The sequence below is a fragment of the Chenopodium quinoa genome, unplaced genomic scaffold, assembly GCF_001683475.1.
Source record: "Chenopodium quinoa cultivar QQ74 unplaced genomic scaffold, ASM168347v1, whole genome shotgun sequence".
Lineage (NCBI taxonomy): Eukaryota > Viridiplantae > Streptophyta > Magnoliopsida > Caryophyllales > Amaranthaceae > Chenopodium > Chenopodium quinoa.
In genome coordinates, this window is record NW_018744151.1 from 3,359,464 (window position 1) to 3,382,113 (window position 22,650).

A 22,650-nucleotide genomic window follows, 5' to 3' on the forward strand; every position below is an offset into this window, starting at 1 on the left:
ACAGTATCCTAATGTTGGACTAATTTTATGTGCAGCCGGCAATACGCATGAAGCCTTTTAGTGATCATAAACGCCGTTACAAGTTGCAAAATCTTGGTTCTCTCTTACTCTCTAGGGCTTGCATAGTTGCACGAATGATCTGTAACGCGTATATTACAATAAATCTACACAATACACTCAAGTGACCAATACCGAGTCACAGCTCATACATGTAACAAGGTTTAAGCTAATATAAATGAACAATTGTTCTGTAACATTGTGCTCAAGGATTACTTAATGTTGATTTAGCCCATCCTCGACCTTTCAATTAACCGTTATCTTAGATCAAGGGTGACTTTAGAAAGGTTATAAAGTTTTTGTCTGCATCTCTTCTTATAACACTACTAGTCAGTTCATGCTCCCTCGTCAGTTCTTTCTAGCATTTTCATGTAAGTGAATAGAGTTTAACAAATAATTAGCCTTTCTTAATTAATCACAAGAGTGTAATTATGATTGTGGTTGGTTCAATGGTTAGCTTCTTCGTTCATGAACATATAAAAGCATCCCACCTAGTTTGATTATTCCACAAGTATTTCTTGTAGATAGTTCGAGACTACTTTTTATTATTATTATTATTATTATTATTATTATTATTATTATTATTAATTTATTTATTTATATGCTGCAAATTCAGAAAATTAGAAACATCACGGCTGGAATATTTTATTTTTTAAATTGTAGTTACTTAATTTTGGCTCTGTTTGGTAACTCATTTACACGATAAGTAGTAATTTTTGCTATAATTATATGTTGCTCCGGGTTACTATTTTTATAGTAGTGCAACTGCTAATTTTTAAGAGCATCTTATAGTTTGTATGTAGCATGTGTCTTCAATACTTTGTAGTATAATAATATTATTTAATTTATTGTGCAAGTTTATAGCATAATATAATTGACAATTACCTTAGATGGTTAAACAATAACTTTTTTTTCTAAAAGGTCAAGTAAGTGTTCGAACCTTCTCATCCATATATCAATTTCAGCTGCGCTATTACCTTTTCATTTCGGTTAACTTATAAATTTCGATCTCATTTCAATTAGTAAAGTCTACATGCAGGCTGCTTATACCCAACATGGAATAATAGGCCTACATTAATTGCCGGTTCTCTCTAGGGTTTCTTCATCGGGAGAATTTTTCTAGTCTCTATTGCTAGATTTATTAAATTTATTAGGGCTTCCACTGGTATTCTTACTGGTATTTTTCTCTATCCTTGAAATGATGTTAATTATTTTATTGTGTTTAACTTCTTTGTTGTTTTCGTCTGAAAAATTAATATATTGAAGATCTAGGGTTTCATAATCTCCATAAGTATCTAAAGGGCCCGTGATGAAGATTTTCACCCCAAACGACTGTGTATAACTGGGTTTCAAGTTGAATTAGTTCCAACTCACATCTTGTATTGCTTTAGTTGAAGAATTTCATTAAAGAGATTATTGATGAATTCTGCAATGTAATTAGTTCTAGATATGCTCGCTTTGAAATTCTATTGTTTATTATTTTATTGTTTATTTGTATCATGTGGTTGATGGTACCCAACCGATATTAAAATTCTAGCTCCACCACTGATGATAATGATGACCAAAATCCAAGATCTCTTTGTACATTTCGAATGATATCACCTTCTATTGTTGAGTGACCTTTATGGCTCTTAACCGTCCAAATATATACATACATAAATGAGCTCATACATGTGTTACTTAAGCATGCACATATTCACTCAGTCAAACGATTTCTAGATTGTGTCAATTTCAATAATTTATAACCAATCATCAACCATTCATCTCACCATCTGAGTCAATGGAAGGAAGTTTAATTTTGACCATTATAGAGATTAGTTCCCATGTACTAATTCTAAGAATTAAAGTTCCTTGGACATCCCCATTGATATATAGTAAAACATCCAGCACATTTAGTTTTTATTTCGGCTATATGTTGAATAACGTTGATGTAATACAAGGAGACCACAACACATAATTATCCCTATAAATTTAAGTGTGAAACATAAACTATTACCCTTTTAACTTGTTCCCATTATGTCTGTTATATCTTGATGTTTACTTTTTGTACGTACTTTCCTTATTATTGTTATGTGAAAACTACAAATTATATAATATTATTATATATAATATAGTTGTAGTTTATATATATTTCGTCACATGATGATGCATGTATATAGTCAAGAGTCGTCAACAATGATTTGTCAAAAGCTGGAATATATGCGCAACAACCCCACACCCTTAACCTTTTTGGACCTTAAACTTTTGCTTTCTTCATTTATTCCCTCTATTATTATAAGGTTAAAAAAAAAAAAAAATTAGTTACTCCCTTCATACTACGTAAAATATTAACAATTTTATTTTTGGTCTTTTCTGCCCTTTTATTTTCTTATATATACCTAGATTGTAGTGACATGAAATAAACACACACTCACTTTAAGTATTAAGTGTTCTATTACTTAGTGTTACGGAGTAGTATTTTCTTGCAAACTAGCTCATCAATAACCATGAAAAGATCCTCTAACTCCTCATCCAAAAGAGATAGGAAAACCATGGAGAAAGATCGTAGAAACCACATGAAGAACCTTTGTTCCCAACTCAACTCCCTTGTCCCCCAAGATCCTTCCTCCTATCCAAGGGTCTCTCTCGATCAATCTTCTAATTTTTTTTTATGCATTTTACGTTATTAGTATTGCATTATATTATATTGTGCATCATAATACTACCTCGGTTTAAATTTAGTTGCAGTCACTATTAGCTAGTCTAAATTATACTATATGACATAGGAATTAATTATTCTAGACGACAGTCTCACATATACCTTCAAAACCCTACTTCCACCCTGTGAAAGGTGGGAGACATAGCATAGTTTAATTATATCACTAACCTAGCCTAGTTTGTAGTTGTTGAAATTAAATAATTATTAAGATACATTTTAGTGTAACAATATATTTTAGCGTTATATAGTAACATCCGAAATCAAGTTTTCCAATAATTTTGCATGCTCTAGCTACAAAACCCTACTTTTATCTGATGAAAGGTGGGAGGTTTGTACTTGATGAGATTGGTCAGTAATAAAAATTAATTGATGATGTACTACTAATTAAATTATTCATCCTTGCCACAACAAATTAAAATGGTGCAACAAACTAAGAACAAAGGATTATTAATTTGGCTCTTTCATATAATTACGTACACTTACATATGATCAATAGTTATGGTTCTAAGTAACATCTTTAATTTCAACTAATACGTATATGAATTATATGCAGGCGGTTCCTGATCAAATTGGAGACGCGACAAACTACATAAGGCAGCTGCAAGAGAACGTGGAAAATTTGAGGCAAACAAGGGATGAACTGCAGGGAGGCGGAGGATCAAGCGGGAGTGGAGGGGGCTACTCCACGAATTCGCCGGTCCAAATAGAAGTGAATGAAAATGGTAGCGCCTTAGAGGTAACTTTGGTGACTGGATTGGAGTGCCAGTTTGTTTTCACTGAGGCAATCCGAATTCTGCATGAGGAAAACGCTGAAGTTGTGAATGCAAGTTATTCTGTTGCTGAAAACATTGTCTTTCACACCATCCATGCACAGGTATATATATATATTTATTTACGTGGTTTATTATTTTGATTTATAAGTTTATAATAATTACACAATTATTATAAATACTACTTCAATTCGTATTAAACTATGATTACAAGATGGGTAAAATATATGAAAAAATTAGGGCATGCTCTAGCTTGCTAACTGATTTTAACTAAACTTAAATTGGGTTTTTACTAATTTAAATGAATTTTTTAGAAGCTTGATTTTCTCTCTGTTAAAAATTGATAGTTTCTAGTGTATTTAAATTACAAAAACAACAATTTAACTATGATTGTGATGATTATAAGATTATAAAACCACTACTTAATAGTAATTACTGTACTGAAATTAACTTTTGTTTGGAGTACATGTTCGTTTGCAAAATTGAACAATCACCACATGCTTTTAAGCTTCCTTGTTAGAAATTAATTTGAATCTTATTAACCCAAATTATTCTATATATAATTTATTCATAATAAAGTGAACATTATATATATATATATATATATATATATATATATATATATATATATATATATATATATAAAATTGTTAAGAAAATACAGTCCTATATACAATACTAATTGTTACACCGTCCATAATAGTAAGAGTGATTAGAGTGGTAATTATTATTATGTTTTTAAAAAACAGTCCTATTAGGTTTTTTTTTTCAATTTCCTAATAATATGTGCTTAACAAAACTATTTTTATTTGCTGATCAAAATTGAATGCCACTCAACCGAAAATACCCTTGATTGATTTTTAGTTTCTTATAAGTGGAATTGATTTTTTTCAATTAAAACGAAGTACATTTTTAATAGTGGAATTGATTTATATTATAAAAAAAATTAAATTTTAAAAAAAAAAAAAAAAAAAAAACCTAACTCGAATATGAAACCTATATTATGAAACAATTCCTATCTTGTATGTCTTACCACTTTACCAAATTGGAATATATATTTTGAAACTTGAAAAATAACATTGATTTTATAATCTTTTAATTGTAGTTGGGTGAAGCTGCATCAAGCAACGCGGTTGCAAGGATTACTCAGAGGTTGAAGAACTTTGAGCTCTAAGTGTTGGGTTTGGATATATGCTGATTTACCTAGGCATGATGAAAGTTTATGACCTAGGATCCTTAATATAATATGGGTTTTATAAGTAATGTCGATCATTAGATCTTGATATAATAATTTCAAGTGTTCTTATGTGTTTTACATGATGATGGATATCATCTATCTACTAATATAAGCTAGTGATTGTCTTGTATTACTGTTATGCTTCTGATTCGATGTAATCAGCCTATGTAATATATATCTATATGAAATGCTTGCAAAAAATGTCATTTGTGAAAACTTTGTATGGTTAATCATGTCCCTTGTTAACATCTTCTCATGTTTTTTGAGCATTTTGAAGCAATTTTTATCTTTATGCATGTTATTGAGAGCACACAAGATACCAAATCATTGTTGCTAATTCGCCTATGAATTAACTCTCTTTATTTGGAATCAATGTTATATTCATGCATGTTAATGCTAATGAGGTTTATCGATTAATTGTAGTGATAGTTTTGTGATTGTACATGATGACGGTTAAAAAGTGTTAAAAGCAAAAAATTACATTGAGCTAATACTCCGAAAAATACACTATCACAAATACAAGCCCTAAAAAATTTTGACTGTAGATTAAAGTACATTGAGCTAATCATCACCGTAAATAGTTAAACCAAGGCGTGTAATAAAATAACGTAAATTACGGAGTTTTAAATGGAGTAAGTATATTCAAAGGAAAACATAGAGTTTTGAAGATCATACAATGTGTAGGTCAAATAAGGTCAATAAAATTATATACTCGAAGGTATAAATCAAAGTAAATACATACATATAACTTTTTAATACTCCCCCCGTTTTAAATACTCGCTCCACTTTTTTTTTCAACCGTTTTTATATATTTTTTTTGGCAATAAACCGAACTAGATTAGTAATTAAACATCATAAGGTTAAATGGCCAAGGCCATCTTACAAAAGCAACACCCATTGCTAGTGGTGTTGGTACTGGAGTAGGGTACTCTCCCCTACAATTAGTTGTTCCGAGTTTGACAAGTTTGGTCCAAAATGGACATTTGAGCGATTACAGATCAAATATACTTGCTCCATCTTCTTATTTAGAAAGTTTTTATAATATTTAATTCATTTCTCTCACATAGTAGACCAAACATAAATCATATTTTATTAATTTCATATTCTCTCCACTCCAAATCTCTCTATTACTTTTGCATTTTACAATTTTTTAATATTCCACCTACCCACTAAATCCATATTTTATTATTTTCTCCAATTTCTCCTAAAACTCTGCACATGAAGAAATGGAGCAAATATTTAAAAACGGAGGGAGTACGTACACAATTTTACAAAATAAATAATCTCAAAATGTACAATTACATACATACTTTCAAAATAAATAATCTTTAATTAGAAAGACTGTTGAACAAGATTCATTTTAAAATATTTCCCATACATACTATTTACATACATACTTTAAAAATAATCTAGAATAGTACTGGTAATTAATATGTACGCCATTTAAATTGTAAGGTTAATTAACTTTGTTGGAAGGCTTAAATCTTATTGTTTAATTTTTTAAAAAATATAGAACCTTAAAGGAGACAATGAAGTAGGTAAGCAAATGCAGTAAAGAGATATAAGTAAAAAAAACAAATACTCTCTCTCTCTCTAGCGCCCCTCAACCCTTTCGCCTCCCCATACCTTCTCCAGCCATGAGGCTGGCCGGCCGGCGTGCGGCTCACCACCCATGCCACGGCGTCGGTGAGCCTCCGATCTATTCCTTTAGTATGTTTTTTTCCTTTCTCTTTTGCGTTTTAGTTTTCGTTTTGGTTTTTGGTATTTCCGGCCTAGCATCGCGCACCGCTTCCCCTTTTCGGCCGCTCCAGTTCCTCACCGGCCTTGATGCCGGCTTGCCGCCGGTTTTCGTTGCCGCTTCCCCGCCGTGGCTATGCCCCTCCGTTTTGTCCGTCGTTGCGCCGTTGTTTTCGAGAACGGGGAGGGAGATCCCTCTGAGTCCCTCGCGTAGGGCCGTTCCTAGTCCCTCGCGTAGAGTCGTCGCTGCCGCGGTTCAGGGGTGTGGGGGTATGGGCTTCTCGGGCGGGCCTTGGTGGCTTGGGTTTTATTGTCAGGCGGCATGTGGGTTGGGTTGGTGAACCTCGGAGCTTTGGTGGTTGTGCTCGGAGTGGCGGCGGGGTGGGTTATTAGGGTTTCGTTCGTTGTCTTAGTTTTTATGTTTCTTCCTGTTTTCTCTTTTAGGAGTCTTTGTGTGCTTTTTAGTTTTGTTATTTTTTCTGTCTGTGTGGTGTGGTTGGGTGATATGGGGCATGCAGATCGGTGTACCGATCTTATGGTGCAGGATTTAAGCCGGGTTTTTTGGCTATGGGGCTTCGGTTTGATCTTCTATTGGTTTAAACTAAAGGGTTATGCTTCCATGTCGATATCCGTGTTTGAATCGGAGATTGTCTTGTCTAAGGTGAAGTGTACGACACCAATTTTGATTTCGGGTCGAGGAGTACGGGATTCTGAGCCAATGAAGGTTCACGTCAAAAACTACAACATATTGCCAGACCCCCTTGCAAGAGGTTGCATAGGACAGCGTTATATGAGCCAAGGGTACTTAAGAAAGTCATTTTGCGAGCGCAATTGTAGTTTCCTTTATTTCGAACTTGTAATTGGTTCTTTTGTCTTTGTATTGTTCGATTACGATCTCTTATGTAAGTGCCGTATGGCTTATTATTAATGAATTTTAATCTCCCCCCCCCCTTCAAAAAAAAAGAAGTAGGTAAGCATAGTGAAAGATAAACTGATATGAATTTATTAGGATTAAAATCTTGTTTTTGAGAATAATTTTTATTAGGATGTTTCTACAGTGGTCACTTTTATTTGGACTACCACTATACTTAATTATCATTGGATGATTTTTTATTTTTTTTTTTAAAGCTTGGTCAAACCTTAATTTTAGTATTTTTCCTTTTTTAATTCTTTTTATATTTTCCAAAATTTAATTATTGTATTTCCAAAAAACATTTTATAATTTTTGAAATTTATTTATTATAATCAGCTTTTAATTAAATCAAAAAATAAGATTAAATTAAAAAAAAAACAAAATAAAAAAAATTCATAAACGTTCTTCGAAGTTCATCATTGTTCATCGACAATCTTCAACGTCCTTCAAATTTGTTCAACAATCGATGAATTTCTCTATAAATTAAGATCTACAGTCAAGCATCGATGAAGAAACCGATAGAGAAGATCTATATTCGTGCGTGGATGGAGAAAACGAAATAAGATCTACAGTCCCGATTCATATCGGCGTTAATTGTAGAAAACAATATTCACTTGTACAATATCAATCAGTGAATGCAAAAACATCGAATTTATGTATTCAATCACATAAAAAAAAATTTGATTTATTTCGGTGATCTAGGTTATTCAAGAAAAAAAAAAACCAGTTAAGAAACCGTCTCGTTTTTCTTTGAAACGCCGTTTGATCCAAAAAAATTGGAGACCAAATTACAAATCGTGTTTATGAGTAAGGAATTTATCTACTTACGTATAAGACATTACCTATTATATACAGCTTAAATATTAAACGGTTATGCCCCTACGTTATGTTGGACATTACTAATTAATTAAAATTAATGTGAGACCAATACAAAATAATTTTAGTTAAACATGTACAAAAATTAAATTCAATCTAATTTAATTATTTCCTAATTATTAAGTATATAAAAAAAATGGAATCAATATCTTTTAAGATATCTTTTAATATTAGATTTGATAAGAAACTGATCATTGTTTCTTCAAAACTGTGTTGACCCAAAAAATAGAAATCGGATCCGGAATACAGATCTTGTTTGTGTTTAAGGAATTTACCAAAATACGGATAAGACATAACTTATTAGAAACATCTTAATTATTAAATGCTTATGAACATACATTATGTTGGACATTTACTTTAATGCAGTGTACAACCATTGCAAAATATTTTATGCTAAATATGTATAAAGATTTAAATGAATCTAATTTAACTAATATATATATATATATATAAAAGTATGAAATCAATATATTTTAGGATATCTTTTAACTTTAGAAATTAAATATTATTTAAGAAACATTTTAAATCACCAATTATAATAAGGATAGTTACTTAATTTCTTATCTTATTATTATTGTATAAAAGATTTTTAAATCTGTATATTTTTAAATTTGAAAAGATTATATTCAAATGTTATAAAAATATTTATGCGTATATTCAAATTATTTTACGCTGCACATCTTCGTCTTTCTATTGCTTAGATTTGATATTTTTTTTTTTGAGAAAGTGCTTAGATTTGATATGAATACACTTATTGTTAGAAAATTTTATATTTTGCCTTAAATAATATATTTTGAATATATATTCTTTTTTTTTTGTATCTTTGTATTTATAGCTAGTACGGAGTATATATTTAGTCTCCTTTTTGTAAGCTTTTAGTTTCAATATTTGTGTAACTGATCTACTAATTCCTAGCAGTCAGTAGTTACACTCACGCATATGATTAGCAAAATATTTGGCTAACTAATAGCTTGTATTTTGTTATGATAATAGACAGCGACAAAGTTTCATTAAAAAGACTTGAGAAGTAAATTCCTTCACTTTTACTCATATGTTATGATTATTGATTAGAACATATTTTGAATATATATTTTATTAGAGTGTATATATCATATTTGTTAAGCTATAAATATATATACCAAATAATACACGAGTATAATAAAAAAATAAAATAAAAAATTGTTAGTTAGTCTCTCTAAAAGTATTTAATCTAATATTGAAGTATATGCATACATAAAGTAAACCACAATAGTAAATATATATTAATTATCATTTATACCAAACCTGGTTAACCTGATACACTGGTTGTCCAGTGAAGACCACATTCATATTTACTACTCCGTACCAATAAAGAACATAACAAAATGTTAGTGAATTATAAATCAGTAATTGGTAATGTCCAAAAGAACCTAATGTCATATGTTGTTAATAATTACAATTTTAAAAACAGGTAATGTCCTATCCTTTTTTGGGTTAAACATTTACACAAACAAGATTTTAAATTTGTTTTCCGTGTTTTTTGGATCAAACAAGGTTTCGACCAAAGAATGATGCGGTTTCTTTTTGAGATATTCATGACAAACCTCGATTACTGTAAAACTTAAAAATTATGATTTCGATTACATAAAGTCGTCGTTTTGGCAAACTTTGACTGATATTGTACAATCCAAACTTATTATTTAGGGATTTCAATCGCTGCCCAAAATCGCAACGATCCCAAATTTTTTGTAAATTAAAATTTCGGATTTTCTTTTTAGATCGAGCCATATTGTAAATCGTTTTCGATGCGCGAGTGAATGATAATGGACATAGATCATGTGTTCGTGTTTAATCTCTCCATGGATGAAAAAAGTTGAAGAACATTGATGAACTATGAAGAACATGATGAACAATTTTTAACAATTTAATCATTTATTTGATTTAATCTTATTTTTTGATTTAATTAAAATCTGATTTTAATAAATAAATTTCAAAAATATAATAAAATGATTTTTCTATATTTTGTAAAATAAAAAATGAATTAAAAAAGGAAAATACCAAATTTAAGGTTTGACCAAGGTAAAAAAATATAAAAAAATCAACCAATGATAATTAAGAATAGTGGTGGTCCAAATGAAAAGGTCCGTAGTAGAATTTTCGTTTTTATTATACTTTTATCACATGTACTTTTTAAGGTGCTAATTAAATAAGTAGGCAACAAAAGGAAAAATCTAAAAAACTCTCTCGAATGGAATCTGCGCATATGCCCCCCAACCACCGCCAATCCCACCAGAGATTTTAGATCAGGTGGTTAGATTAAATAAAAAGCCAAAACGGAAAACAACTCATGAGTCCTTCAATGGAAATGGGAATCCTGTAATGGCGAATAGTATCATCCAGTTGTTTGATGAGGTTTCTGATGATGATACTCCTCCAGAGGATTTTGAGGAAAATGACAGATGCCCTGTTATTTTGCTCTCGAAGGAGGAGAAAAGAGCGATGCGTAGACCTTGGAGAAATACCCTTATCATCCGAATGTTTAATGGTAGCCTAGGGTATATGGGATTGATGAAGCGATTGAAGAAGAAATGGCAACTGAAAGGAGACATGTCTCTTACTGACATATATAGGTTGCAAATACTTCATAGCTCGATTAACAATCAAGAGGATTATAACTTTGTCCTCACTCAAGGGCCTTGGCTGATTGATGATAGGTACTTAACCATTCGGAAATGGACTTCGACAAATGGAACTGAAGGAATGATGGTGGATCATAACTCAACACCATGATCATGAAAATGGCAAGGAAGCTGAGAAATCATCGAGACCAGAAGAGGAAAAGGACTTTGGGGCATGGATGCTGGTTAAGAAACCAGTAAGGAAACATATCCCGAGAGCTGATAAGCCACCGCCGGATTCCACCAAAGATGGTGGATCCCTGGTCCCAAAAAATCAGGCTACTAAAGGGGAGCCAAACCAAAATTCGAAATCTTCTGGGTCGAGATTTGAGGCACTAAATGGGGAATCCGAGGATCAAGATAAGCAACAGCCTAATATTGCGCTGGAGGATATACATACAGAAGATATGGAAATATTATCTTCTCAATGAATTAGTAAAGATAATATTTTCGACACCACTGTTAATCTTGGTGAGAATTCACAAAAAGATTAATTTCCAAGTAGGAAATAATAAAGCTGGAACTTCAAATGCTAATAAAAATAAGAAATCTCAGAATCCTACTAAAAGTACTTCACAAAAAATTCCTTCCCAAAAAATAATTACCCCATTTAACAAGAGCCAAAATAATCCTACTGGAAAAGAGAACTACTCATTAGAAGCTGAAGGTCCTACAGAAGCAATTAGTTCGAAGTCATACCAACAAGGGACTGTAGTAGTGGAAACAGAGGATATAGGAGAAGGAGACATTGTAAGTAGCCATGGAGTTGTACAGTCAAGAGGTGATTACATTATCAATCCCACCGGAGAAAACTCTATTCGTGGGTCAGACAATGGAAACTCCTTACGTGACCATAGCCGACCCCCTGACTCATGTGATGGAGACATGGATCGAACCAATGCCGGAGCCTCCAGAATTAGTGGTGTACCTCCAGATTCCAGTGGAAATTAATCGAATTATTCCATTAATTGAAGAATCATATTTAAGTAATCCCAATTACTCTATTATGAAATGAATGTTAATCTAGCAAATTTAGCTTCGAACTTTTTACCTATTTCTTGTATGATTTGGAATGTACAAGGAACAGGAAGTAGAGAGTTTATGTCTGCTTTGAAAGAGATTGTTAGAGTTAATAAACCGAATGTGATTACTCTTGTGGAAACACACATGGGAGGGGCGCAAGCTATCAAAATTGCTAATATAATTGGGTATTCTGGCCATACTAGAGTTGATGCCCAAGGATTTAGCGGTGGAATTTGGATTTACTGGCGTAGTGAACTAGTTACAGTAGAGCCTATCCATAAACACAATCAGTATATTACTATGGAAATTAAAAGAGTTGGGGATATTCCTTGGTATTTCACAGCGGTGTATGGTAGTCTAGATCCTTCTAAACGTCAGGAGCTTTGGAGGGAGTTGAGAGATTATGCTGAAAATAATAATGTTCCTTGGATGTTAGCAGGGGACTTTAATGACACAAGGTTTCGATGGGAAAGAAGTGCTAGTTGTGCTGAAACAACTAGGAGATCTGCTCGTTTTAATGAATGGCTAGAAGATATTAGGTTACTTGAAATTGAGTTCAGTGGTGCATCCCACACATGGTCAAGAGGAAATTCTGTTACAACTTGGCAGAGTGCTCGACTTTATCGAGCTCTTTGTAATGGTGATTGGAGCCTAAGATTTCCGAATGCCTCTGTCAAGCATCTCCCCGCAATCCAATCCGATCATTGCCCAATTCGTATTGCTCCTAATGGCTTTGCACCTATTTCAGAAGTGAATAGACCTTTTCGATTTCAAGCCGCTTGGATGTCCCATGAAAAGTTTCGTGACTTTATTGAGACAAAGTGGTAGAAGGATGAGCCTCTTATGCCAAATCTCCATCATCTTGCTGCCGAATTACAAGAGTAGAATAAATCGACGTTCCACAATATTTTTAAGAAAAAACGCAATCTTATGGCCCGTATAGCAGGGGTTCAGCGTGCTCTTGCTCTCCAAAAGGCAAGGGATCTAATAAAGCTTGAATCTAAATTAAGGGTGGAGCTAGATGAAGTCCTTGCGCAAGAAGAATTGTTATGGTACCAAAAGTCGAGAGTGGAATGGATTAAAGATGGTGATCGTAACACCACCTTTTTTCACCTAAGCACTATAACTTGTCGATGGCGCAATAAAATTTCTGCTATTAAGGAGAATACTGATGGTGACTGGCTAACCGAAAAAGATGAAGTCCAAAATCACATTGTCAATTATTTTAAGGCCTTATTTGACAGTGAGGAAGTACAGCCACATGATGACTTACCTCGTGACATTTTCCTTGAGTTTACAACGCAGGATTGGAATAGTTTATCAAGGCCGTATATTCAATGTGAAGTTGACAGAGCAATTAAAGAGATGGGTGCCCTTAAAGCTCCGGGACCCGATGGTTTTCAAGTGTTATTTTTCCAGAAAAATTGGGATCTTGTTGCAAAGAATGTTTACTCTCTTGTATTCGATGTGCTCAATGGGAAAGGAATGCCGCACAACTTGAATGAGACCTTTCTAGTGCTCATTCCTAAAGTCGACAACCCAGAGGTAGCATCTCAATTTCGCCCTATTAGCTTGTGTAATGTGGCTTATAAAATCATTACAAAAGTGATAGTTAATCAAATTAAACCCATGATGCCTCATCTCACTTCTAGTAAACAAACTAGTTTTGTGTCGGGGCGCCAAATTACGGATAATATAGTAATAGTGCAAGAAGTAATTCACACTATGAAAAATAAGCAAGGGAAAACCGGGTTCAGGGCTATAAAAATAGATTTTGAGAAAGCCTATGACCGATTGAGATGGGATTTTATCCGAGACACTTTGATGGAAATTCGTTTCCCTATGTTACTTGTGGATGCAATTATGGAGTGCATAACTACTTCATCAATGCGTGTATTATGGAACGGGGAACCGACTCAAGCTTTCTCTCCTAAGCGTGGCATTAGACAAGGAGACCCTTTGTCTCCTTATATCTTTGTACTATGTATGGAACGGCTCAACCAAATAATTGAAGAGTCAATTATTCTTAAATCGGTGGAAACCTATAAGGGCTAGTAGGAATGGCCCTCAATTGTCGAATCCAGCGTTTGCTGATGACATCATTCTATTCGCTGAGGCTACATTAGAACAAGCAAATTGGGTCAAGCAATGCTTGAATCGTTTCTGTGCAGCATCGGGGCAGAAAGTCAGTCACTCTAAGTCAAGAATTTTTTTCTCGGATAACACATCTAATCAGCAGCGTAATAGCATCACTGAGCATATGGGGATAGAGCAAACAAACGACTTGGGGAATTACTTGGGAATGCCTACCCTCACTAGCCGAGTCACTAAGGATACATTTGGGTATCTTTGTGAGAAGATTGATAGAAGATTGTCGGGGTGGAAATCAAAATACATCTCCCTAGCAGGAAGAATAACTTTAGCAAAATCAACGGTCTCAACTATGGCTTCCTATGCTATGCAAACCGCAAGAATACCAAGAACTATTTGTGATGATATTGACAAACGTACTAGAAGATTCATTTGGGGTGGAGATGAAGAAAAGCGTAAAATTCATCTTATTTCTTGGGAGAATCTCCAAAAACCAAGAAATATGGGTGGTTTGGGTGTTCGAAACTCAAGAGAAACTAATGCGGCTTTTTTTACTAAGCTGGGTTGGAGAGTCCTCACTGAACCTCATGCTCTTTGGGCTAGTGTTCTTCGTAGCAAATACTGCAAGGGAAGGTGTGATGTGGATATGTTTGAACCAAAAGCAAACATGTCTAATGTATGGAGGGGAATTACGGAAAATGCAACTACAATCTCAAAGGGTGCTCGTGTGGCGGTTAGTGATGGAGCCAAAACGCTTTTTTGGGATCACAGATGGGCTAGTTCGAAGACTCTAAGGGAGTTAGCAATTAATAGCATTCCATTAGATATTGAAGGAGCTACGGTTGCGGAGATGTGGGAGCAATTAGGATGGAAGTGGGCTGTTTTTGCGGATTTATTACCTCAAGACAGTTTACGTGAAATTGAGTCTCATAGCCTAATTAAGAATCCGGAGCAGGGTGACTTAGTATATTGGTAGAATGGTCCCCAAGGAAAATTTTCCATCAAATCTGCCCTCCAAATTATTTGAAGTGATAGTGAGAATCAAGAAGATGGTTCTTGGGAGCTTAATTGTTTGGAGACTCAAAGTTCAACAAAGAATCCGGGTTTTCCTTTGGCTGGTATTACATGATAGAGTGATGACTAACTCTAATCGACTCAAAAGATCTTTGACAGAGGATCCATGTTGTAAGTTGTGTGCTGAGGTAGAGGAAAGTACTCTTCACACATTAAGGGATTGCAAAGCTGCTAGGGAGGTGTGGAGGCAAGTAGGAGGGCCTGCCAATGCACCAAATTTTGGAAACGGTACGCTAAAGCAATGGCTTATTCGAAATATCAAGGTACAATATCGAAACAATCTTTCCCCTGAAATTTGGCCTACTTATTTTGCTATTGTCATTTGGTGGATTTAGAGATGGAGATGTGCTGTGGCTTTTGGGAGAAATAGTGAAATACCAGTTGATGATGTCAAGCAATTTTTGTTAGAACGTTTTGAAGAGGTGTGGAAGGTAATGGGGGATAGTTCAACTGACAACTCCCAAATAAGGGCAAGAAGAGAGGCTTTCATCAAATGGACCGCTCCGCCTATTGGGTGGTTTGCCCTGAACTCTGATGGCGCAACTAAGGGCGCCCCAGGGCCAGCTGGTGGAGGGGAAATTATAAGGGACTGCACTGGTAGACTCAAATATGCATATTCTCTAAATCTTGGCAACTGTAATGCATTCAAAGCAGAGGTGCTGGCAGCTGAATATGGGATGGAATTGGCAAAAAAAAATGGGCATTAAGAAGCTACAAATACAAATGGATAATATGGCAGTAGTGCAAATCCTTACTAATGATGCTGATAATTACAATGGTGAATGCATACACGATATTAACCATTGTAGGAATCTTATTATGATGCAAGATTGGGAGGTTCAAGTGAAGCACGTTTATCGGGAAGCAAATCAAACGGCAGATTGGTTAGCTAATCAAGGAGTAATTCAGAACAACAAATTTCAGTTGATTCAAGTCCCCACCCTAGCTCTAGGGCGTATTTTGCATAACGATGTAGTAGGTGTGGCTGCGCCACGTTTTATTCCTCCTTAGTAGTATTAGTTTTTTAATTCCCGGGGCCTTGCCCCTCATGTGCACCAAAAAAAAAAAGTAGGCAACAAAACAGAAGACACATCAGTAAGTATTGCAAGAATTAATTAAATTAAAAGACAAGAAAAGAGGAATACATTTTTTTTTTTTTGAAGGGGGGAGATTAAAATTCATTAATAATAAGCCATACGACACTTACATAAGAAATCGTAATCGAACAATACAAAGACAAAAGAACCAATTACAAGTTTGAAATAAAGGAAACTACAATTGCACGCGCAAAATGACTTTCTGAAATACCCTTGGCTCATATAACGCTGTCCTATGCAACCTCTTGCAAGGGGCTCTGGCAATATGTTGTAGTTTCTGACGTGAACCTTCATTGACTCAGAATCCCGAACTCCTCGACCAGAAATCAAACTTGGTGCCATACACTTCACCATTGACAATACAATCTCTGATTCAAACACGGACCCTAGCTTGGAAGCATAACCCTTCAGCCCAAACCAACAGAAGATCAAACCAAAGCCCCATAGCCAAAAAACCCGGTTCAAAACATGCACCAGAAGATCGGCACACCGATCTGCACACCCCATAGCACACAAACGCACCACACAAGAAGAAAAAATAACAAACCCTAAAGAACAACACACACAACGACTAAAATAAGAAACAGACAGAAAATTAAAAACGAGAACTACAAACGAAACCCTAGCAAACGACCCCGCAACCAATCCGAGAACACCATCCAAGCACCGAGGTTCACCAACCCAACCCACAAACCACCGTACAGGAAAGCCCGACCCGCAGGAACCCGCCCGAGAAGCCCAAACCCCACACAACCCTGAACCGCGGCAACGACAGCTGGAAACACCAGACTGAAAACGGCCCTACGCGAGGGACTTAGAGGGAGATAACTCTCCCTCCCTGTTCTCTTGCGAAACGTCGCGACGACGACGGCCAAGGCGGTAGAGCAGAGACACGGCGGGGAAGCGGGGAATAAGAGCGGCGGCAAGCCGGCAACAAGGCCGGTGAGGAATAGCGGCGGCCGGAGAGGGGAAGCGGCGCAAAAAGCTAGGTCGACCGGACCAAAAACCAAAGCGAAAAAAGAAAAAAACACCTCAAGGAGGTAGATCGGAGGCTCGCCGACATAATGGCATGGGCGGTGAGTCGCACACCCGCCGGCGAGCCTCATGGCCGGAGCGATTTTGAGAAGGCGGTTGGGTTTTTTGGGGGAGAGAGAGAGCGTCCTTTAATTTCTCTTTGAAAAGAGGAAGACACTTATATCATTAGATTTGGCAAAATATTTTTTAAAAATAAAATATTGTTGCGCCAATTTTGGCTAACTAAGTGTAAGGTGTTGATGAAAAGCATTAATGGATATGCTTCTAATATGAGTATATGAGTATATCAGTATATGACAAACTGTCATAAAATCAACACCTAGAGATTTTTTAAATTTGTGATGAATATGATGATATATGGTGAAATAGATATGGATCATACATTCATACCCAATTTAAATTACTCCTTTTGTCTCTTAACTTGAGTGTGCATAATCGTAATTTAATTATATACTTGCATCATGATGTTTTTATTTTTTATTTTTAAATATATAATATGCTCCTACATAAGAAATTAAACCAAAAGTACAACTTATTAATTAAACCTTTAGATCGAACAACCAAAATACCTTGAATTTGACTGTACTTGGTATATAATAATGGTTGAAAAGGTGATCTGAGAGGTGGTCTCAGTGAATTGCCACATAGAAATTGAAGGCACTATCTTCATCACGTATATTAAAGCTAGCCAACACGCCTTTTTCTATACTTTGCATGGCGCGCTAACCAGCCTATGAAACCATCTTATATATACCTGGGCAGCTGGGCTACGATGAGATCCTATAATTTTGTGCTTGAGGCTTAAACCAACTTAGCCACATTAATTTTGACAATATATATTGAATCAATTTTATTTTTTTTCGAAAGATATAAATTGAATTAACTAATGTTAAGGTTCTGTTCTGATTGACTAAACTGAGTTGAACTGAGCTGAACTGAACTGAATATTTTATGAGAGAAGGAAATTAAGATAAAAACCTCACTGAACTAAATTTATTGGAGATGAATTGAACTAAACTGAAAATAATTTAAAGAGAACAGGCCCTAAGTCTCATGAAGTCATGATAAACAACCTGCTAGTTTGCATATACTTCGTATTTATTATCTCAACTCTGAACTCATCCCTTATTTCACTGTTAGGAATATTATTGTGATATATTTTCCATATAGATCTTATGATATTATATTTAGGATAATAATATATCTTAGTTATATTCTAATATAGATTTATGGAAGTTTATATGATAGAGTTTATGTTGTGTAGGTTATCTTATATAGGCTATAAATAATAGCCAAGATCATCAATACAATTCAAGCTATTCTCTGTTGATGTCGCCTTCAATTTTTTCAAAAAAACAAAAATAAAAAAAATTGCAAAAGACCACGGACACCAGCAAAGGGCCTGGCAAAGAAGATCACGGACACCAGCAAAGGGCCGTGGCAAAGAAGATTACGGACACCAGCAAAGGGATGTGGCAAAGAAGACCACGGACACCAGCAAAGGGCCGTGACAAAAGACCACGGACACCAGCAAAGGGCCATGACAGAAGACCATGGACACCAGCAAAGGGCCGTGGTAGCAAAAGTTTTTTGTTTTTTTTTTTTAAATAAAAAAATTGAAGGCGACATCAACAGAGTAGTGCAACTCGATCGACTTCAACAAAGTGCGAATTTCCAATCATAACGTTCGTGTTACTGCCGTTACGATTGCGGGAGGGTGTTAGGAATATAGGAAAATATATTATTGTGATATATTTTCCATATAGATCTTATGATATTATATTTAGGATAATAATATATCTTATTTATATTCTAATATAGATTTATGGAAGTTTATATGATAGAGTTTATATTGTGTAGGTTATCTTATATAGGCTATAAATAATAGCCAAGATCATCAATACAATTCAAGCTATTCTCTCATAAATAATTTGTCATTCACAGACTTAGGGCATGTTCACATTTACTTAATTTCAGTTCATTTCAGTTCAACTCTTAATTTCCCTCTCTCATAAAATATTCATTTTAACTCAGTTCAGTTCAGTTTAGTTCAGTTCAGCTCAATTCAGTAAATGTGAACAGACTCTTACATATAGATGAAGAATACTTAAATCATTTATATTATTAGATGGGGTCCAGTAATAGATAGAGTAGAGGATTATAATCTATCATATGCATTAGCAGAGCAATATGAATATTATGGGACCAATAATTATTGGCCTCCTTCTTGTCTCTTTAAGATACTTGTAATTAAGTTTTTTGTTGTAATATATAAGTGTGAACCTTAGCTTTTACTACATCAGTCTTTGAATTTATGACGTAATTTGTTCCCATTATATATACATACATACATACATGTATAAGTATCTTGGTGTCACAAATTAAACTAGCAACACTCATTGTTTTTATGTAATTAATATTTTTTTATTCATTTACGACACATGCTTCTTACATATTTAGTCAAACATGCATCCCCACACGGCCTCGCACATTACCCAACTTTGGAAACCTTTATATAATTATATTTTGTATGTTCTACCTTATATTAAATTTATTCATAAATGTGTGTTTACATTTCTACCTTCTTACTACTTATAAATATCTATTGAATTGGCATGCTTAGCTAAGGAAAAAGTACTTGTATTGTATGCTCATCAAAAACAATGATGAGCAACTCCGCTAAGTCTATTAAGTCTTCCTCAACCAAAAGAGATAGGAAAACCGTAGAGAAAGACCGAAGAAACACATTGAAAATCCTATATTCAGAACTCAACACCCTTATTCCTCGCGATGATGCCTCCTCTCCTAAGGTTTGTGGTCTCTCTATATATCTCTTTCTCTAGCTCTCTCGTAGATGTCTTTGACTATATTCTGTCTGTCTCTAAAAGTCCTTCCCATTTTTTTATATGAAGAAATCCTATTTTGATTGATTTTTAAGGTTATCACTATCAATAATAAAAATAAAAAAACTTTTAGTCAGATCAGAGAGAGTATGGAGTAGTATATAATACATACAATGCCACAATGCAATAATGCACTATATCAACATGATAATAATAACAAATAGAGGGCATATTAGTGTTACTACCTCTCCTTTGTTTGTATTTAGTTGTTACACTAGTCAACAATGTTATTAAAATCCCGATTTAAATCTTAAAATCTTACAATTTTACGATTCATGTATAGCATACGATTCGATATACGATTCTATTCGATTTTACATATTTTTCTGAACTAGCGAAATCCTTACAAGTAAAAAACATTTTTATATAGGTTTTTATGAATATATATTGTCAAGTATTGATTGCTTAATGGTTAAATAACTATTATCTATCAATAATTAGGTTTCAAAATCATAATTTCAATATATTTAATTAAATTTATATTTGACGTCTTGATTATTCATGTCGGTAGAATCTTACGATTCTACGATTCGATTCTATTAGCCCCTTCTAATTCAAAGTAGAATCCCGATTTTAATAACTTTTTGCTAGTCAATATAATTACTACCTCCGGTTTAAATTACTAGCAACTTTGGAATATTTTATATCTCACAAATAATACCCCAAAGTTGCGAGTAATTTGGATCGGATGTAGTATATTACTACCTCCGTTACATATTATTTGCAATGATTAGACATTTTTCCTCTCTACTTTATGTCAAATCGTTGCAAATAATATGTAACGGATGTAGTATATGTTACACCATTAACGTACCATTGACGATGATGGTATACATGTATATTTACAGGCAATTCCGGATCAAATAGATGATGCTACAAACTACATCAAACAACTAAAATCGAATATCGAAAATTTGAAGCAAACCAGGGATAATATTTTGGGAGTTGGAAGAGTATCAAGTAGTAGAACAAGTTATTATTCGAAGAATTCGCCGGTCCAAATTGAAGTGAGACTAAATGGAAGTGCCCTTTTGGTGACTTTGATTACGGGGTTGGAGTGCCAGTTTGTTTTCACTGAGGCAATCCGAATTCTTCATGAAGAAAATATTGAAGTTGTTAATGCTAATTATTGTGTTACCGGAAATATTGTCCTTCATACAATTCATGCACAGGTATATACGAGTACTCGATCTCTTTTGTGGCTAGTCAATAATAAATAGTGGTAATGGTAATGCTTATATTACATTCACCTTTTCGCATGAATTATATTTTAGTTATTGTTAACATGGAAAAGTTTTGAATTGAGTTGTTTTAAACGGCAAATTTAAATTTTGCTGAAAAAGCTGATTTTCTTACCAACAAAATAAGCTGATTTTAAACGACAATTTTAAATTTTGCTGAATAAGCTGATTTTCTTACCAACAAAATAAGATTATCATAAAATTCATAATGTAATGAAAAGTGATTATATTTATCAAATGAATTTTTTAAGCTATACTCCATTTTAAAAGTCTAGGTACAGATAATGAGATAATGCTCCGTAGACCTTGGAATTAAAAAGCAGTACACGTGTAGCAAATCCTCAAATCTAAAAATAAAATAAAATAAAGTAATTAAGTAAATGTAATATTTCATTTTCATCTGTCTTTTTCATTAACTAACTAAAATTATTAAGAAGATAAACAAAATTATCTTTCTTGTATCTAAAAAGGAAGTTAAAGTTATGTTTTTACAATTGTGTAGATTGGTGAGGCTGTGACAACGGATACTGTTGCAAGGATTACTCAGAGGCTGAAGAAATTTGAGCTTTGATTAATGGTTTTGGACTGCCTAATTAAGCTTTGATTGATTGAAGAATTTTTTTTTTTTTTTTTGAAGCTTAAATTTAAATTGAGTACATAAGCTGTACGGGAGAATCGTTAAGTAGCGAAAATCTTGTGTTATTATTATGTTTGTAAATATACTGATGTCTTCACAATGTGTATTGAACTGACTAAAACATTATTCGAATTGACTTGTCACATTAGTAATTCAAATTACATTGTTAATGATATTATATAGCTTAGCTAGCAATGCGGGTTGCCAAAAAATTATAATGTATATTGTTGAAGAATAAACCTCTCAAGTGTCACCATATGTAAGTGTCCCACATTGGTTAAAGAAGAGAGGATTAAACACTTTATAAGGCTAAGGGGCTACCCCTCCTATCGCCATATGGTTTTGGGATGGAACCTCCTTGTACTTGTGAAGTGGACTCTCTCTCTTGGTTTGCGGGTGCGGCCCAGACCCGCGTTTAATATGGTATCAGAGCCAGACCCACGGTATGGGACCTCTAATGGTTTGAGTATATTGCCAGGCCCAAAGTTTGGACCTTTAATGACATTAAGTATTCTGGGCCAAATTGAATTGGATCAAGTGATCCTTGAGTTAAAGGGACCTTACATGTGAAGGGGAGTGTTGAAGAATAAACCTTTCAAGTGTC

The 22,650-nt window shown here is 34.1% G+C and overlaps 3 protein-coding genes across 3 annotated transcripts; all 3 read left to right on the top strand.

Moving 5' to 3' along the window:
* Positions 1-2,472: 2,472 nt before the first annotated feature.
* LOC110693625 (transcription factor bHLH162-like) lies at positions 2,473-4,977 on the top strand. The gene is made up of 3 exons (XM_021870768.1): positions 2,473-2,675; positions 3,309-3,629; positions 4,631-4,977. The coding sequence occupies exons 1-3, from the start codon at positions 2,544-2,546 to the stop codon at positions 4,697-4,699; spliced, it is 522 nt and encodes a 173-aa protein (XP_021726460.1). The 5' UTR covers positions 2,473-2,543; the 3' UTR covers positions 4,700-4,977.
* A 6,979-nt stretch (positions 4,978-11,956) lies between these two features.
* On the top strand, positions 11,957-12,796 carry LOC110693409. The gene has a single exon (XM_021870530.1). It carries the CDS (start codon positions 11,957-11,959, stop codon positions 12,794-12,796), a length of 840 nt encoding a protein of 279 aa, XP_021726222.1.
* A 7,100-nt stretch (positions 12,797-19,896) lies between these two features.
* LOC110693767 (transcription factor bHLH162-like) lies at positions 19,897-22,326 on the top strand. The gene is made up of 3 exons (XM_021870937.1): positions 19,897-20,074; positions 21,007-21,340; positions 21,912-22,326. The coding sequence occupies exons 1-3, from the start codon at positions 19,929-19,931 to the stop codon at positions 21,978-21,980; spliced, it is 549 nt and encodes a 182-aa protein (XP_021726629.1). The 5' UTR covers positions 19,897-19,928; the 3' UTR covers positions 21,981-22,326.
* Positions 22,327-22,650: the final 324 nt, after the last annotated feature.

Coding starts and splice junctions, on each gene's coding strand:
- LOC110693409 (XM_021870530.1), top strand. CDS start 11,957: ATGAATGTTAATCTAGCAAATTTAGCTTCGAACTTTTTACCTATTTCT.
- LOC110693625 (XM_021870768.1), top strand. CDS start 2,544: ATGAAAAGATCCTCTAACTCCTCATCCAAAAGAGATAGGAAAACCATG. Junction 2,676..3,308: donor ATCCTTCCTCCTATCCAAGG/GTCTCTCTCGAT, acceptor AATTATATGCAG/GCGGTTCCTGATCAAATTGG. Junction 3,630..4,630: donor TTCACACCATCCATGCACAG/GTATATATATAT, acceptor TTTTAATTGTAG/TTGGGTGAAGCTGCATCAAG.
- LOC110693767 (XM_021870937.1), top strand. CDS start 19,929: ATGATGAGCAACTCCGCTAAGTCTATTAAGTCTTCCTCAACCAAAAGA. Junction 20,075..21,006: donor GATGATGCCTCCTCTCCTAA/GGTTTGTGGTCT, acceptor TGGTATACATGT/ATATTTACAGGCAATTCCGG. Junction 21,341..21,911: donor TTCATACAATTCATGCACAG/GTATATACGAGT, acceptor ACAATTGTGTAG/ATTGGTGAGGCTGTGACAAC.